Here is an 18,667-nt window from a genome sequence, read left to right on the forward strand (position 1 = left end):
TCATTATGTATTTTGAAGAATAATTTTCTTTACCATTGTTGGATTTCTATCATCAATTTTCTAGTCAATGTAAATAAGTCTGTATTTTTTTTAAAACAAAGTAGAGGATAATATTATTAAAGACCATAGAAATTCTCATTCTCATTCTCAAAAACTAATAAGTAATTAAAAACACTTTTAAAAGAGCCTCTTAATTTTAAAAAAAGAAGCTAAACGTACTAAGTAATGACTATGAGAGCGGCAATACCAACTAGAAAATAAAAACGCATTATAGACATTGACATCTCGCAAAACTAGAACATTTCAATAGTTTTGGTTGACCAGAAGTGTCACAACATAAATAATTCGCACGAATATTAAACATTTACGTTGAATCTTCATAATTTTATTAATAAAAGTCATAGTTCCAACTTTCATCCCATGCTTAATATTCATAGTCCTAACTTTAAAAGAGAAGAAGAAGAAAGCAACAAATTAAGACTATTCAATGTGATAAAAGAATAGGTGCATAAGAGTACTTTGAATTGTATTACCAATGGTTATGCTCAAATAGTAAGGGTTGGTGTAATTAGTTACGTACAGATTAGTTATACTAATATTATTTTTTATTGACTGTTTGATATATTATATTAATCATGGAATTGTCAATTAACCATGAATTACTGTTTCATCCTCTGAGATATAAGTTATTCCGTTATTATTTTATCCCAGAATTATTTTTACTTATTCATCATACCAAACTGACTTCTAAGCTAGCGTTTGGCCATAGATTCCCAAATTTATTCTGAAAAATTTGATTTGGGTGAAGCTTGGTTTGAAGATGAAAATGTGTTTGGACATCTGTTTTGGGTGAAGTTTGATTTGGAAAAATATGAAACATGACTTATACCCATAATTTTTAAAAACTATTATAAATACCCAACAATACCATTATCAATAATATTTATTATATTATCGCAAACCATAGTCCTGAACATAAATAAATTTGATACAAAATTATTATTTTTATAATGAACTACATGATACACTATCAGATGACTAAGAAGACGAAACAACATCGTTACAAAATAATAAATGATGGGCTCTTTTATAAAATACAAAAGTTTGGGACAATTTTTAAAAAATATAATAGTGATATTTTTGCCCAAAACCAACTATTGAGCTGATTTTGGGATTTAAAATTTGGAATTTGGCCAAAATGTAGGTAAAATCTATGGCTAAACATGCGTTTGCCAAATAAAATACAAGTTTATTTTAACAAAATCTATGGCTAAACATATCCGTATCTCTCAGATTCTTAACTTACCAACGGTTTAAAATAGCCTTTGACAAAAAAACAATTTACCTTCAAATAAGATTTATGATCCAAATTCCGATCCAAATCCGGATTAATTAGACACCAAAATAAATATACTTAATAGGAAATAGATAGAAGTACTTTGAATTGTGACCTTGACCGTTACAATGTGGAACATGGGTAGAAATTCAGTTTATTCATTCATCTTTCTTGTACCCCTCAAAAAGAAACGTAAACTATATGCATTTAAAAGCAAAGCAAAACCCATTTTAATTCTTATCTTCTTTGTCTTTTTATTAGAAAACTTTAGTCATAATTGTTTTTTCCACACAAGAAAGAAAGAAAGAAAGAAAGAAACAAAGAAAGAAACAGATATATATAATCTGTGGAGCGCGTTCTCTTATAGCCAATTCTCTGAATTCCTCTCAATCTCCTTCGCATTTCTTTCTGTTTGAGCCGTTCAACCCCAAGGTAAGTTCTCTCTTAAACCCTTCAAAATTCTTATTTCTTAATCTAAATCTAGGTTTTCATGTTTAATTATTGGAAATGATTTATGGAAATTTCTTCAAATTTGTGTAGATGGAGATCGATAAAGCAATTAGAGAATGTGATGATGGAAGATTGAAGACTAAGTATAATAACGCCATTTATGTTATTAAAAGAGCACTGGCTCTTTACTCGTAAGTTTCAAAATCTTTTATGGAGTCAACTTTATTGATCTGCTCTAAGTTTGTGCAATTTTAAAGAATCAATGTTACTCTCTCTGTCCCAATTTATGCGGCCCAGTTTGACTAAGCACCAAGAAATGGAAGACTTTTGAAACTTGTAGTTTGTGTGATTATAATTGATAACATTAAGTGTAAAAGGGAAGCTTTTAAAGTTAAATTGTTTTTGAATGTAGAAAAAATGATATTCTTTTTAGAACCGACTAAAAAGGAAAGAATGACACGTAAATTGAGATAGAGGGATTATTTGCAACTGGACGGGACTTGGGAGTATAACATATAGAGTAATACTTTATTTTCAAGTTCACAGCATTGTGATATCAGAGCATATTATTCTGTTGTTACCTTATAGTATGCTGCTGAGCAATAAATGCACAAGATTTCACTTTTTATTTGAAGTTATTGAATTATTAGTGAGTTATACTTCACCTTTATTTTTTTCTTTGAATTTATAACTGTGACCATTACGCTTATCTCGGCTATTCCACTGGGTACCTGTATCCTCTCAAGGGTGGAGTTAGAAGCTTGATACGGGTTCGGTTGAACCCAGTAGCTTTTGTCCAAACAGTGTATTTGTGTTAAGAAATTCATTAAATATATACGAATATAAGGTTTAGTACCCATTTATTAGTACTTAAAGTTGTTGTTCTAAAATCCAGATCCCATAACGTTGAAATTCTAGCTCCGCCTATGCATCCTTTTACCAATATAGTAGGAGTAACTTTACCCACCTAGGCAGATGAGAAGAAAGCAACTGCAAGTCTACATGCATAAGCTATACTCCCTCTATCCTTGTTGTGTTGACCTAGCTGAAATTTCTTGGATATTAAGGGGAGATAATTTGAATGAGTTATTATATCTAGGTTCAGCAGAGAACTTGTGAAACTAATTCCTCGATTGAAAAAAGTATAAAAGTGTCGCATAAAATTCAATAGTGATTGAAACAATACTATTTATGTTAATTGGACTTTTGGAAAATGGTATAGTTTGTATTTTAGAGAAAGATGTCCTTTTTTTCTCTCTCCAAAGGCTTAAGACAGTGTGTAAATTAAACAGCATGACTTGCATCTTAGGAACATGATTTGATCCGAGAGCTATCACTATTACTCTTTCCGTTTTAAGATGAAGTTGGCTAAGCATTTCTCAGCTTTTCTCGTTTTGATATTGCTTATGTCCCCCACTGAACAGTGTACAAGAGGTCGCGTTAAGCTTTAATGGAGGGAAAGATTCTACTGTAAGTTCTTTACATGTTTCTTGGTGTTGAGGTCTAAATAGTTCATTTTTCATAAAAGTTCTGACCAAATATGTGAATTTTTGTGATTCAGGTTTTGCTTCACCTGCTAAGGGCAGGCTGTTTTCTGCATGAAGCTGAAGAAAATAATTTAAGAGGAGATGCAGCTGATGGTGGAAAAACATTCCCGATACGAACAATATATTTTGAGAGCCCATCTGCTTTCCCTGAAATCAACTCATTTACCTATGAAGCTGCAGCAACGTAAGTGAGATGATAGTTTACCTCGACCCCCTTTCCCTACCAAATTCCATATATATAAGATGGTACAATGGTGTCGCTGTAGATGATGTCATTTCCTTTATTAATTATTTGGCTTGATCACACTTCTCTTGCAGTTACAACATTCAAATGGATATTATTAGACTCGATTTTAAATCAGGTCTGGAGGCTCTGCTAAAGGCGAATCCAATTCGAGCTATTTTTCTTGGTGTCCGAATCGGAGATCCTACTGCAGTAAATATTTAGTTAACTATTCCAACTAGTCAATGATTTTTTAAATGTAGACCAGTATGATATGTGGCTGACCACTGCTTATGGAACGTATGTTTCAGGTAGGTCAAGAGCAATTCTCACCTAGCTCCCCTGGGTGGCCACCTTTCATGAGGGTGAATCCAATTTTGGACTGGTCATACAGGTTTGACTACACCTTATATACAACTCCATACACTTGCAAGATAAGTTAGTAAAATTGATGGTTCATCAAGATGTATTATAAATTAAGCATGTGATACTGCTGAAAAGTTCTTTTTATTTATTAGCATATTGAAAACTGTACTGAGCGATCAACGAACTAGGATTCTTCACCTGATGAAAGTAAATAATCTTTAACTTCACCAATGCAGATAAAAATGGAAGTAGAAAGAAAATTTAACTAGTTCTCAATCTTATTCTTTTAGACTTTAAAATATGAATCCAAATAGGATATTAATTATCATCACACCTTACCATTTTCATCTGAGAAGAGATGACTACGAAAAAGCTCTTACAGCTTAATATTAATATACTGTCGATATTGACATTCATGTGAGCTTCATGATTTTTTCACGGAAATACTGTCAGAAGTATTAGTAGCCCTAGAATTGGAGGATTTGAAGTGCAAACACTAGCTTTCAAGTCCATTGACAGTCGGATTGAGATTAAAGCTTAATTTTTCAAGGAGTATAAGAAAGCAATTATTGTATCTACAGAAAAGGATTTTAAATCAATTAACCCAAATGGAGTTCACAAGAATAGTTTAAAAGTAGACAATGGTTGACTTGAACTATTTCTTTTAAAAGTTGGTTGCCTCAAACTTCAGAAGAACAATTATGTACTTAAGTGTTAAAGATAGCACTTTTGATGCATTGATGCACAAAAGAACTGCTTTTCTGGTGAAATACATGAAGAAAAAGGCCCAAGAAAGACAGCAGGCCGAAGAGATAAGGAAGAAAAAGGAGGAAGAGTTTATTGATTATCAAGCATGTTGCTTCTTACCTACAAAAGGAAAACCCTCTTATAATACCAGGGGCTGGTTTTGGTCTTTGTTTGGTGTTATTTTATGGCAAGGAGCTTAACAGACTAGTAGGATATTAATTGATAAAAATCCAACAGTGACAAGCATAATACTATTGTTTATGTTTCCAAGCAAGCAACTAGTTATCATAACTCTGAATCCAAGCCAACCCAATGTCAAGGCTTCATAGCATGCTTCATTTTCCTTATAGGCGAATTGCACTTATGACAAAGTGAAGGGCTAGCATTAGGTTCTTGCTCTCCCTTCCTGTTAAAAAAAGTTACTTTCAATTGAGGGAGAAGGTGGAGTTGAAAGAGTTAACGAGACCTCTCCTATTGGAATCTTGTATTTGCTAGTATTTAAGTGATTTGGTTAGAAATTTAGAAATGTTAGGTTGTTACGTTAGATATCGTGCGTGTATCTGTTTGACACCTATAAATGGTGTGTTATGGAGTTATAGATACATCTTTTCTTTTTGTTCTTTAATTCTTATTTTCTGGTAGCAGAATATCTACGATCCTGGCAGTGTCTTAAATAGCTTCCATTTATCTGAGCGTGACCGCGCGCCACTTGCCCTTTCGAAGTGTTTTACTCACAGCTGTACTATTCTTGACCTTTCATATGACTGTTCCTGCAGTACTGTTACTGTTCCGGTGGTCGTTCAAGAGACAACATGTCTATTTTTGATGTTGTTGAATTTTGCAACATCACCCTTGTTCCGGTGATCATTCTGGCAGCATACCCTTGTTACAATAATCATTCTGGTGGCACCTAAGTTGCTCCGATGCGGCAGTTTAGGTGCCGTACCCGTGTCGACACGACACTGGTATGAGTGTGGGTATGAGATCCGTACTGGATCTGGTCAAACAATTTTGGGTACTTTGACCACGACGAACGGGAGAATTCGAGATGAGATACAATTTAATTCCAGAAATCAGAACCAAAACTAGGGTAAATTTGAAGAAAATAGCATACCTTATCTAGGAAATTAATCCTTTACTTATCTACAACTTGAGAATAAAAATAAATTCACACTTTACAAGCTATGCGTAAGTATTCCACAAAATTTCTCATAATTTAGAGATATTTTTATTTTTTTGAACTATTTTTAGCCGGATCCCCGCACCGTCTTCATACTAGGATCCGTAGCCCCGAATCTTAAAAATTACATCTCGAAGGATCCGACCTCTAGATCCGTACCCTTGTTGGACACCCGCACCCTTGTCCGAGCAACTTATGGCACAACTTTTTTTCCACGAGTATTTCAGCATCTCTTTTTCTTGATATAGTAAACCCAATCCCCCAAACCTCCAACCTACCTAGTTGGAGGTAGAGGGTTTCTTGCACTAGGCTATCCCTTCCGTGTCTGAGTCTCTTGGCCATTCTTTCATTCACTATTTCTCCATTTTCCTGATCATTTCTCTACTAATTCTCCAGCAACAATCTGATGAGCGGAACGTAGAATGTTTTTGATAAGATCCCGGTGAGAGAACTTTCAAGTTACTCTGTGGCTGTTTACTTTTCAGTAGTTTAAGAAAAGCAAACTCAAGTAGGTTTCCTCACCTTGAGTTTGAGAGAGTGTGTTAGAATATTAAGTTGTAGTGTTAGAATGTTAAAAGTGTTAATTTCATTTGTTAAATATTGTCCCACATTTGGACAAATATTATGTGTATTACCTATAAATAAGTCTCTTCTCTTGTTCTCTCATGGTACTGTATAGAAAAAAGGGTGTGCTAGTGGTTGTCTGGGATAATAACTGCTTGAATGGAATTAGGAGTTGTGGTAGTGCTGAAGTGGGTAGGTGGAGAGAGAAAAAGTGGGGTAGCCTTAGCACTACTATAAAGATACTGGACTTATCTTTCGGAATTGGCAGTTCTCTGGGTGGATTTAAAGTTTGATGTAAGGCCTAGGAAATCAAGGAGTACAAAACTTTACACTTCATTAGAATTATGGCTCGAATTAATATACTCGAACAAATTATGGCTTGAAGATAAACATTACGTCAGTTGTTGGTCATGGCAAGTACTGAATGTGTAATTTTCCATTGTATTTAATTGATTCAATATGTCAATGCAGGATTGAATGTTTTTTTACTATCGTTTTGGAGCATTAAATGGGATTATTATGTATGCACTTCTTCCCTGGAACCAAGAAAGAATGTTCAGAAGTATTGAAACAAACAATCCAAAAAAGTTTAACCTTTGGAATAACCTAAAGGTCTGGAATCCAACGTAATCCAGCTAAAGATAGTGATGACCAAACTCTTAGTCATTATCTCATTTCCAAAAAAAACTATTAATCATGACTCGTGTGGTTTACATTTTCTTTCAATACTTACCCTTGTTGAATTGGCTGCATCACTGATTTTACCTTTGTTCAGGGTTTTGCATGCCCTTTTCAATGGAAGATGTTCATTTGGCAAATTTTCTTTGATTTGATCTGCCATGATTTTGTGTATTTTTTATGACTTTGATCATCCACTTTACTGTTTATTTCTCCTATTGGATGAATTAAAATTACTAACCTGCAAAATTTGATGCGGCAGAGATGTATGGGCGTTCCTATTGGTGTGCAAGGTTCAGTACTGCAGTCTTTATGATCAGGGGTAATTTTCTGTTGTGTTACTGCAAAATTTATTAGATTCATCATCCTGCAATTACATGAAACATATGAAATCTTAATCTTTCTGTTTTATTTTTGAGATTTATACTAGTATGATAGTATCTCTTATATTGCTGATCTGATTTGTGCTACTTAACACTCATGAATTATACTTTGTCCAGATGTATATTCTCATTGATTTGACCATCTATTTATTTTACTGCTCTTGTAGGTATACCTCAATAGGGAGCATTCATGACACTGTTCGTAATGCACTTTTGTGCATCAGGAACTCGGACAATAGTGAAGAGAAGTTTAAACCTGCCTATTTACTCGCTGATGGAAGGTTGGAAAGAGCTGGAAGGGTAAAGAAGAACCCTTCTTCGGTGTGTGGGAAGTTATCTTCTATTAGCAATGGAGGGAAAATGGAGAATTTGAATTCCGGTAGCATGCTTACTGCCTCGATTATTTCTGTGGGGGATGAAATTTTGTAAGTTATTGTTGCTTGACATTTGTATTTGATGATCCTTTTATCATGTTGACATGCTCTTCTAAGTGGCTTCTTCTCGTTATATGTAATTTTTGTTGGATTTCTGCCAAATCTTTATCACTTATATTGTCCTTTAGTGTTTGTTCTTTTGAATTTTCAATTGATCTGTTTGGACTTCATGTTCTAGTTGTTGGTTCTTTTATGATCAGCTATTGTTGAACCTAAGAGTATTTTTTAAAAGTTATAAATTGTTGAACCTGAATGTACTTTAGTTGTTCCTAAACACATTTAATCTCTTGGGTAACTGGATTTCCTGCAAGTGAATCAAATTTCTGCAAGCACATAGTTTCTCCCTAACCCAGCTATCTCAGCTGATTTTCGGAAACAAGTTATCCTCTACTTCAATGGAAATTTCCCTCTAAATTGAACTCGAGTCTATAATCCAGAAGGAATGAAACAATCTTATTTTGAAGTGTAAACGACGTTGGCATTTTATATTACAAGATTTCATTTGAATTTTCTATTCTTTATCTGGTTAAATGGATATAATATTTTTTCATAGGCATGTAAACGGCGTTGGCATTTGGTCTATCGGAAACAGCCCCTCTACTCTATGGGGTAGGGGTAAGGTCTGCGTACACACTTCCCTCCCCAGACCCCTTACTTTTGGGATTTTACTGGGTTGTTGTTGTTGTTGTTGTTAGTCAAAAGACAGTGACTTGATGAGGGGCAGAGCATGGTCTTGGATTCTAGTTGATGTGTGTCATTAACACATTTTGACTTGCTCTTTTGGTAGCCGGATGGACATAAGGGGACACCGTTAAATTTCTGTGCATTTGTCAAAGTAGACGTTTACATTTTTCGTTTGATTGGTAAACTATGTCAATTAGAAAAGTTTACTATGCGGATTTGTGTATTGCAAAATATAGTCTATCTTATCAGTTTGCTCTACATTAAACTCAGCCATTTGAGGCAGAGAGCTAACAGGCTAGAGACAAGTGAATATATATTCGCTCTGAACCTAAAATCTAATATTCTGTGCTCTTTACATCTGCTTGCTTATCAGATATTTTTCTCTTGGTTCCATAGCTCAGGTTTGGCACTGTAGAGGACAAATTGGGGTCTATGTTGTGTAAAAAGCTCCATTCTATTGGTTGGGCAGTATCGCGAGTTGCTGTCACTCGAAATGATGTAAGTAATATGTTATTGGGAGTTTTTGCAATGTTTGCTTGAACTGTGCACACAGTTAAAAAGACTTCAAAGGTAGAAATAAAATCCTCGAATTCTCTAATAAGCTTAGGGATAAAATGGATAGCTTAACCTGAATATCTCCCTAGTGATTGGAAAAGATTCATTATCATTCCAAGCCAATTATTAGCTATAACAGTCAATTGTAATTGCTTTCCTGAAGCACGCCAGTTTTTTCCTCTATTTTCCACCTTGATAATTGGGAAACCTTAAACCTTTTTAAATTTCTAGTCTCCATTTTTAATCTTGTCCTTCTCAATTTCAGATAGATTCTGTAGCCGAGGAAGTAGAGAGACGGAAGTCCACAGATGATATGGTAAGCATTTGTCAGTATGGATTATATCATAGACTGGTCTGCAATTAGCTTTGTATGTCTGTAATTGTCTGTGAGGAAATACTATCAGCTCTGAGCATAGGTTTTTAAAATTGTTATCTTCCAACAGGTACTTATATTTGGTGGGATAGGTCCGTTGCATTCAGATGTTACTGTAGCGGGAGTAGCAAAAGCCTTTGGTGTTCGCATGGTACATAATATCGATCCTTCTGCATGCTTTTAATCCATGACTAAGCCTGAGAAATTGCTTCTGAATGATTTAACTTTGTAACATGGAAACTTTTAAATGATTTACATGTCTGGCTGATGTTGCATATGTTGCAAACTTGATGTGCCATGTGTGGTATGCTGTTGGCTGCTTTTCAAAAAAAAATTCCCTCATTGGTGTCTGTTGTATCTCTGTGAGAGAACACATCTGAAGGGGTAATTCTTTGCTTTTATTTTCTTTTCTACTGGGATGGATGGTTTAGTCAAGTTAAAAGTTTAAATGAAGGTACAGGTCTTATTAGAAATGAAGAAAAAAAAATAATAAGAGAAGGATGATCAAACATCTAATTTTAAATTACCATGGTAAAGTCACCTAGATACATTATTGGTAAATGTATTTGATGCATAGATGTCTATGATTATGTGTTTATAAATGTGAATATGGTTTTTACGTGTAGCTTTAGATATGTTAATACGACTATAATGCTTTAAATAATTAAATGTTCACGAGTACTTTATTTTACAATCCTTGTGTCATTCTGCATGTCCGAAAGATACAACAGTTTTTCCAGAGTCCGTGATATTTATGAAACACTCTTTCAGAAATGTTATTTGATATTTCGCTTTTTACTGATATATCAGTGTCTCAAATCTTTCCATTACTTTCTTTTTCAGGCTCCTGATGAAGAATTTGAAGAACATCTGAGGCACCTTATAGGTGAAAAATGTTCCGGTGACAAGAACGAGGTCAGAGCTTTTCTTTAAATGCAATATCGTGGGCAAGAATGGCACAGTGTTGTTACTATCTTACCTGTGCTTTTTGAGTTTGTTGCTTCAGTTACCTTCTATTGCACTGGTATCAAGAAATCTCTCGTTCCATTCTGTTAGGAGTCAATTGAAAGGTTAAATGAAAAAGCTCCTTGATAGGCTAGGAATCCAGTTTACATGAACAAAATTGTAATGTTTTCTTGAAACGTTGGAATTCATTTCTGCATCTTGATTGGTAAATTAGCTGAATAATAAAAAGGACAACCCGGTGCACTAAGCTCCCGCTATGCGCAGGGTTCGGGAAGGGCCGGACCACAAGGGTCTATTGTACGCAGCTTTACCCTACATTTCTGTATGGCTGTTTCCACGACTCGAACCCGTGACCTCCTGGTCACATGGCAACAACTTTACCAGTTACGCCAAGGCTCCCCTTCAAATTAGCTGAATAATATTAAGGGTTTTTTAATATAGTTCTCATATTACGAAATATTAGACATCCAAAGCAAGTAATAATCTGAACGGTAAGGAAAAGCTTGAAGATATTACTTTTCTACAGGATGAATCAGCCTTTTCAGAAGCATTTCCATTTATGATTACATGCGACTAGAAAGATCCTGACCCCAAAGTTTCAAGCCCTGATACTTTTCTTCAAGGCAGTTCTGGAATTCTTGTCGTTCCAGAGAGATTGTTCCACTAAACTGATTTTGAAATTATGCACCATCTTGTGTGCCCATCAACTAACTGACTCTGAAAGATACAAACTAAATAAGTGGAAGGGAGAACGTACTTATTTATCATTTTCAGGGAAAAACATCCTTATTTATAAAGGTAACCCTTGTTTCTTTTCCTATTCCAGATGGCGCTGTTGCCCGAGGGTATTACAGAATTGTTGCATCATGAACAGCTACCTGTGCCTTTGGTATGTTGGCCATTATCTGAACTATGATGGTTATTTTAAGTTCTTTCTGTAGTTTTGACATTTTATTTCTTTTAGAGTGTAAAATAATAATATCCAACTTCATTCTCAACCATTATATATTTTGCCAAGTTTTTGTTTTTATATTGTGTTAAAACATCTTCAATCACACTTAGAGAGGACGTTTAGACTTAGGTTTCTAATTATTGTTTTCAACTCAAGGTTTGTTTAATTTGCTGAGTTTTTGTTTGTATGTTGTCTTAAAAATCTTTTCACACACCTTGAGGATTGTTTAGGCTCAAGTAAAAATATCGTTTATATTTATTTATGGAAATAGCTTTAATGAAACTCACATGCAGCTTACTGCCCTGAAAACTGTCTATTTTTAAGTAAGAAGCTATCAGCCCCTAGAATGGTCTATCTTTCTAAACAATGTTGCTTGGATCCTTCAAAATCTTTTGTGCATCCTTGTCCATCCGACACAGTTTGGATGTGGGTGTGGGATCTGCACCAGATTTGGTCAAAATCTAACTTGGGTACTGTGACTATACCTATTGTCACGAAGTATAGGTTGATTGGATATTTGGTTTGATTTTTGGTTTATGTCATACGTATATTCATTAAGTACTAGAACAATTTGCTATTTTACAAGATACCATATGAATAAAATATTAAGCGTTTACAAAGAGTTTAGTTTTTACCACAGTACTTTTTGCTCTGGCTATTAAAGACAGTTATTTCTACCACAAATACTTTTTGCTTTCTAGATATTAATGAAGCTCAAGAAGCATAAATAGATAATGATTGATTCGAATCAAAATTCTAACAAAACTATTATATACTCCTTCTATCCCAATTTATGTGATGAACTTTCCTTTTTAGCTTGTCCCAAAAAAAGAATGATACCTTTCTATATTTAGGAACAATTTAACTTTAAACTTTCCATTTTACCCTTAATGGTTGCATAGTTATAAATGCTATATTATTAGTTGTATCCTAGCATCTATATATATCCGCACTCGGATCCATACCCCTAAATTCCAAAATTCATGTGATGACGAATCCGACCTCTAGATCCACACTCGTATTGGATACTTGACCCATATCCGACCAACACAGTTTTCCAACCATAAGTAGATTGTTCTATATCTGCTGGTCGTTTTTATTTCCATTTTGTTCTGGTCATTACATGCATATTATGTCTCTATCAGATGTCTACCTAGTGTCCAAGTGGATGGTCAAATTGAAAATTTTGCTTTATTTGTACATTTCTTAACATTGTCATCTACTAAATTGACTAGCCAAGCTCTATTGTCAAATTTGGAAATTCAGTAAATTAGGCCTTTTCTTTGATACTACTTATTAAATAGCATGCTAGGAATAATTTCTCAAGTCCCATGTACTTTAATTTTTAGAATTTGGAAATCAAATAAGACATTCTTTTCATCAAGTGGTAAAACACTTCAAAAGAATGGCATAGGGTGCAAAAGGCAAGCAACAACCTCATAATTCTTTTTAAGCCAGTGGTTTTAGTAGATTTGTTTTTCATGCAGTGAATCAATTCTCATTCATACTGATTTGAGAGTATCCAACAAAAAAGATCCAAACGGCTGAATGTATCTAGCTAAAAGTCAGGACCTTTTTTGTTCTTGTAGAAAATGCTTTTTTGTTTCTATAAAAAGATCCGTGTTATAGAAGAGCTGTCCATTTTGGGTTATCACTTCAGCGGTGAAATTTTCGAGGTCTTCATTTGACAAGTCGAATCATCTTTTTAGATGCATGTAGCAACTAGTAGACTTTTGCCCTCAATACCAAAGAGCCATATTTGAAGACTGAAGCTAAGGAACCAGCCAAATATATAAAATGCATTTTTTATAGTATGGTTGATATAGTTCTTTTTGTCGTTACTCATCTTGTCTTGATAAAAAAATACTACTCGCGTTGCCTATCAAAAAAAAAATTACACTTATATCCAACCAACGATGTTCTTAATTCTGAAACTATCACATCTGAATAGGCACACATCTATGACTCTTCAACTTTCCCCTTTTCTGTTTTTCTGTTAGCAGGAGGGGGCATGGGACTTATTTACCTGCAACTTACAAGCGTAGTTTTGATTGGGCCCCTGCAGTCATTATCTAAAATATAAATGTTCTATAGATTCTTCCTCTCGTCGCCAAAGTTTGGCCAGCTATGTTTGAATCTGACTTTATTATATCCAAATAGGCACACATCTAAAAATCGTCATCTTTCCTATTTTTTGCTTTCTCTGGTATTTGTCCGTCATCTTTAGAGATATGCATGTTTGTGTACAAATAAGTGTGAGGTTTAGAGATCCTCTGGTTTTATAGAAAAACTAATTCATCTTAAAATATTGCATATTTGAGTGAAAAGAGCTCAATATAGCTAAATGGATATGATGATTCATTTAACCGAGGGTGCAAATAGAGCCGAATGGATATGGGTGTTTCATATTGTTGATCCCAACTTATGTAGGGATTATGGCATGATTGTTGCTATTGTTGCAAGTTTTCGTTCTAGATATTTCTAGTGGTAGTGTTTGATTGAATGCCCTAAGCTGCTTATTGGCCTTTGAAGTTTTTTTCTAAAGAAGATGGATTTTATTAAAGAAAAAGAAAAGAGGAGAATCTTTATGATATAAGAAATTGGATCACTGATTGTGAGAGTTAAATAGATGTTCTTATATAGCACTAACAATTTTTTTGGCTTATGCAAAGCTGGCAATATGGTTAACAAATATGGAAAAAGCTGATAGCTGATGCCTGACAGTGAAGCTACCTTGTCTTTGCCTCGATTTCCCTCTTTAATTTCATTCTTTTAATTACACGGGGCTGTTTTATGTTCATATTCCTTCTGACACTCTTACCTAATTGTTTAAGATACTTATGAAGTAAATTTTTTTTTATCATGTGCATTTTGTCTTTTGTAGATCAAGTGCCATAATGTGATTATTCTCACTGCGACAAATGTTGTAGAGCTGGATCGGCAATGGGATTGTCTGATTGAATTGGCAAAATCTAATGGCATCCTAGTATTGATGGATCCATTTGTATCAAAATGCTTTGCAACAACTCTTTCTGATGTGAGTGCTACGTAACCCTTTCTTAGATTCTTTTATGCCCCTTTTTATAGTTTCCTTGTTGATGTGTAATATTTAGAACTACAGAAGTCATTTCCTTTTATATCATTAGTATTTTTGAGCCCTTGTTTCCCCATGTGCTAGTAAGTGGCCTTTCCAAGTTTCATTTCTTCCAAACTGTTTCTTTTTAGGACAAAAGACTCCTGCTTTCGCCTTTCTTATGGGAACTCTTCTCCCTGGTTTGGGTAACTATTGTCTTTTGTGTTTTCCTTAGAACTTGAATGTTGTACCTGACAAATTTTTTATTATCACTAGGTTCTAGTTCTGAAACGCAAATTTCCTTTTTGTTTTACTAGACTTCATGAATAATGTATAAATCTGTAGTTCCCATATTGTAAAATGAAAAGTGAAGAAAAAAATGGATTATTAATAAATCAGGTAAATAATATTCAGTCCCTTACAACAGATTTGAACTAGCATACTAAATGAACTGAAGCATTGAAAGGACTTGTCATAGCAGAAAAAGGCACCACAATCCAGTGAACTTAAGATCCTTTTCCCATGTGTTTCTTATGCGCTCATACAAGGATAACATTTCTAGAAATCCTAGATCCGCCTATGAGTCATGGAGGGTATGCTATAACTGAAAAATGCATATGCTCAAATAACTTTCACTTTATCTATGGGCTGCTATCTTAGTGCGATTAAGTTGATGTAATGGAACCTGCTCTGTATTGCAGCTATCATGCAATCATCGTTACAGATACTTGAGATAACAATATATCTATTCATTCATCAATGGAGTGTCATTTATTGGATATTTCACCCTGGATAACCTTCTAGAACAGTTGGGTGCAGTTCATTTACTGTTAGTTTCAGTTATCACATAATGTCAAATGGATTTTTAATACTTCGTATTTTGTCCTATTGCATTGATCATTATGTGTCACTCTGTATTGCAGGTCGAAGTTGCTCAACCTTTGTCAAAGCTTTGCGCTCAGTTCCCTGATCTTTACATAGGTAAATCATTTTTTCTTCCCCGCAGTCCATCCAATTTTTTCCCTTCCTTCCTGTTAGTAACTCTTACCTGTTTTCTTGGATATGAAGGAGGCTATCGCAGATCAAGAGAAGGCCCTGTTGTAATTACATTTGAAGGAAAGGTAAAGACCTCTTGATGAAGATGTCACATCAGTTTTGAAGCATTTTCTTTTTTCATCAACTTGAATAGAATATGTTGTGTTGCTGTAGGATCTATCAAGAATAGAAGCTGCTTCTCAGTCATTGTGCCAGAAATTTCACGCCGGTGCATTCTCTGAAATTGAGTGACATGCATTTTCCACTGTTTCCAATCATCATCCTTCTTGGCTTGCATATCCAAGTTATATTTGCCTAAAATGGCCTCTAAATCTTGGACTTACAAATGCCAAAAAGGAGATTGAAGGTTTAATGACTTCCCCGGAACAATGAAGGAGAAGGATGGGCTCACCAGAAAGAAAAGAAAAAGGATCAAGAGGAAAATAATTTGCTCGAAAATGAAAGAGAAAGGAGTAGCTTTGTTTCAGCTCGTCGACTGCAACTCTAATGCCAATATTAACTATTTCTTTCATACAGTTTAAGACACAATTACTTAAAGCTTATTGAAATTCTGGGACCTAACAAGCCTTTCTTTGACACAGTATCTCTCGTATTCTATCCAAGTAGTTTATCTTCTGCAATTTACTTGGTTACAATATGTTATTATCTATCACTTTCTTAGCTCCTTGTAAAGCACCTCATTGGTATTACAATGTCTAAACCACCTGGATAGCTGGCTCGGTTCGGCTGCTTATATTTTAGTTCTGCTCAAATCTTGGTTTGGCTATTACAAGGATAGACGTCAAAACACTAGACCCATAACACAGAGTCCAGGAGATAATAGTCTGTGACGGACTGACAGGCCCGACTCAAGCAATTCTTTGGGTTGCTTCGTTGAATCCTCCAACTCTGTAGGTGCCATGTACGGACCCATAGCAGGTGGCTTCGCCCACGGTATGGAGTCCTTATTCTCATTAAGGACTTGTTGTTCACATGGAGTCAAGGCTTCGTCCACCTTGACCTCCTTAGTCTCTGTCCCGACTGCCAAAACCGTTGCTCCTTCTTCCTTGAAGCCTTTCACGATTTGCATCGCGGACAACTGACTAACAACTTGCGGCACCTGAACTGTCGGTACAACACATGGACCCCTCGGGTCATAAATGTAGATCTGGTTGAGATATGGGCAGATGAAGGCCTTCACTTCATCCCAATAGTCCAGCTCCAGTACTAGATGAAACACATCCAGGGAACGACAAAGAAACTCACATTTCCCTGCCAAGCTCCTAAGTTGAGCTGCACATTGCGGGCAACTCCTTTCACGTTTGTGGGTTTGGCGTTTACGGTCTTCAGCACAAGTCCAGATTGAAAGATAAGGAATAGGACCAACTGCAAGGCTAAGTGACTTAGCCTTTGCTTCCGACACAAAGTTGTGTGTTGCGCCGGTGTTCACCATGATACGGACAAACTGTCCAATCAATCTTGCATCCACGAATAGGGGTCCTGGCTCTCTCGATCGGGGCTCCTTGCCAATCACATCGTCGCCTAACGAGTGAACTAGTTTGGCAATGTCATGCTTCCCTTGGGCAGCATGCTTTTTGGCTACTATTGTGCCCAGTATCATGTTGCCAAGATGAGTTATGCCCAGCTGTTGTTGAACTGCTTCTTCGGCCTGTTCGTCAGCTTGGACTCTCTCCTCTGTTAGCCTCCGCTCGGCCGCAATTAAGGCACCGAGTTTCTTCAAAGAAGGACAATCCTTGTATCCATGACTAGGGTCCTTACAGATGTAACAATCATTGCGGGGACCAACTTTCTTCTTCCTTTGGTCATACATGTCACGCCAATGAGACGCCTTGTTGCCTTCTTCGTTGGAATTGCGGTCAAGGGCAACAACTTGCTTGCCCTTGTCCCTATATCCATGGTCTCCACCAGGTTTGAAGTTGGTGTCCTTTGCCTTTGTGGCTTTTGTCCTATAATTATTTAAGGACTTAGCCACCGCGATAGCTTTATCGACGTCTTGGACTTGACGCCGCTGCAATTCCTGTTTGGCCAGTTTTGAAGGCCATCTATGAAAGTTAATAGCAAGTCATCGCTTGCCATGTTCGGAATCTGCAGGATGAGTTTAGTGAATTCCTTCACGTACTCACTAATGGAAGTTGTCTGCCTGAGCTCTCTCAACTTCCTATGTGCCTCATTAACAACGTTTTGGGGGTAGAACTGGCGCTTCAGTTCGAATTTGAACTGTTCCCAGCTCTTGATGGAGCAAGTTCCCTTCTCCATGTCGGTTTTCTTCCTCCTCCACCACAGCATAGCGGTGTCGGCTAGATACATCGTTGCTGCCCGGATCTTGGAAGCCTCATCAACGATGCTGAGGTGCTCAAAGTAGTCTTCCATCTTCCAAATGAAGTTCTCTACTTCTTGAGTATTTCGTTCGCCCCTAAACTCCTTCGGTTTTGGGCCCTCAATTTTGGTTTCACAAACTGTTATATATCCAGTGCCACCAGCTAGCTTTGCTGCCTGCAGTTGTTGCTTTAGGGCTTCAACTTCCCTGTGCAACGATAATACAGCCTCAGCCAGTTTAAGCTCAAGGTTGGTCAGTCCATCCCTGTGCTCTTTGAACACTTGATCTAACGTCTCTTTGACGTCTCCTAACTCTTCTAGGGCAGTAGACTCAAGTGAGCAGAAGTTGTGTTCAACAACTTCACTACACCGGTTTAATGCCGCTAAACCAGCCTCGGTGAGATCCATTCTCACGTCTAAAAGATTTGAGGCAGAAACCTCACAATCTTCACCACGGCCAACCTGTTGTGGGGGTAGCACAAAAGCTAGCACCTTACTTGTTACGGCTATGGTGGGATCTCGCTCTTTGCTCATCCCTCTCTTCTTTGGTTTCGGTCTCCTTGTTGGTGATTCGTCTCTCCCCCGAATATTGTCTAAGGTAACATTATCTCCATCGGTTGCCATGGTAATAACCTTTTGCTCTGATACCACTTGTCACGGGACCGTTTTCTAAGGGCTCCATGCGGACAGCAAGATAGACCGGCTGCTATTCTAGCTTCAGTCCTAACCAAGAAATAAGCACAATGTCGTGCTTGAACCAAGGCAATCATACAAACTCAAAGGT

At 36.2% G+C, this 18,667-nt stretch overlaps 1 protein-coding gene across 1 annotated transcript; it reads left to right on the top strand.

The window, feature by feature from the left end:
• Nucleotides 1–1,603: 1,603 nt before the first annotated feature.
• On the top strand, nt 1,604–16,187 carry LOC107786627 (uncharacterized). The gene is made up of 17 exons (XM_016608141.2): nt 1,604–1,768; nt 1,877–1,977; nt 3,211–3,256; nt 3,348–3,517; nt 3,652–3,769; nt 3,868–3,950; nt 7,354–7,413; nt 7,642–7,899; nt 8,994–9,090; nt 9,413–9,463; nt 9,591–9,671; nt 10,364–10,435; nt 11,313–11,375; nt 14,323–14,475; nt 15,435–15,492; nt 15,580–15,632; nt 15,721–16,187. Exons 2-17 carry the CDS (start codon nt 1,877–1,879, stop codon nt 15,796–15,798), a joined length of 1,542 nt encoding a protein of 513 aa, XP_016463627.1. The 5' UTR covers nt 1,604–1,768; the 3' UTR covers nt 15,799–16,187.
• Nucleotides 16,188–18,667: the final 2,480 nt, after the last annotated feature.

Source organism: Nicotiana tabacum, chromosome 2, assembly GCF_000715075.1.
Source record: "Nicotiana tabacum cultivar K326 chromosome 2, ASM71507v2, whole genome shotgun sequence".
Classification (NCBI taxonomy): domain Eukaryota; kingdom Viridiplantae; phylum Streptophyta; class Magnoliopsida; order Solanales; family Solanaceae; genus Nicotiana; species Nicotiana tabacum.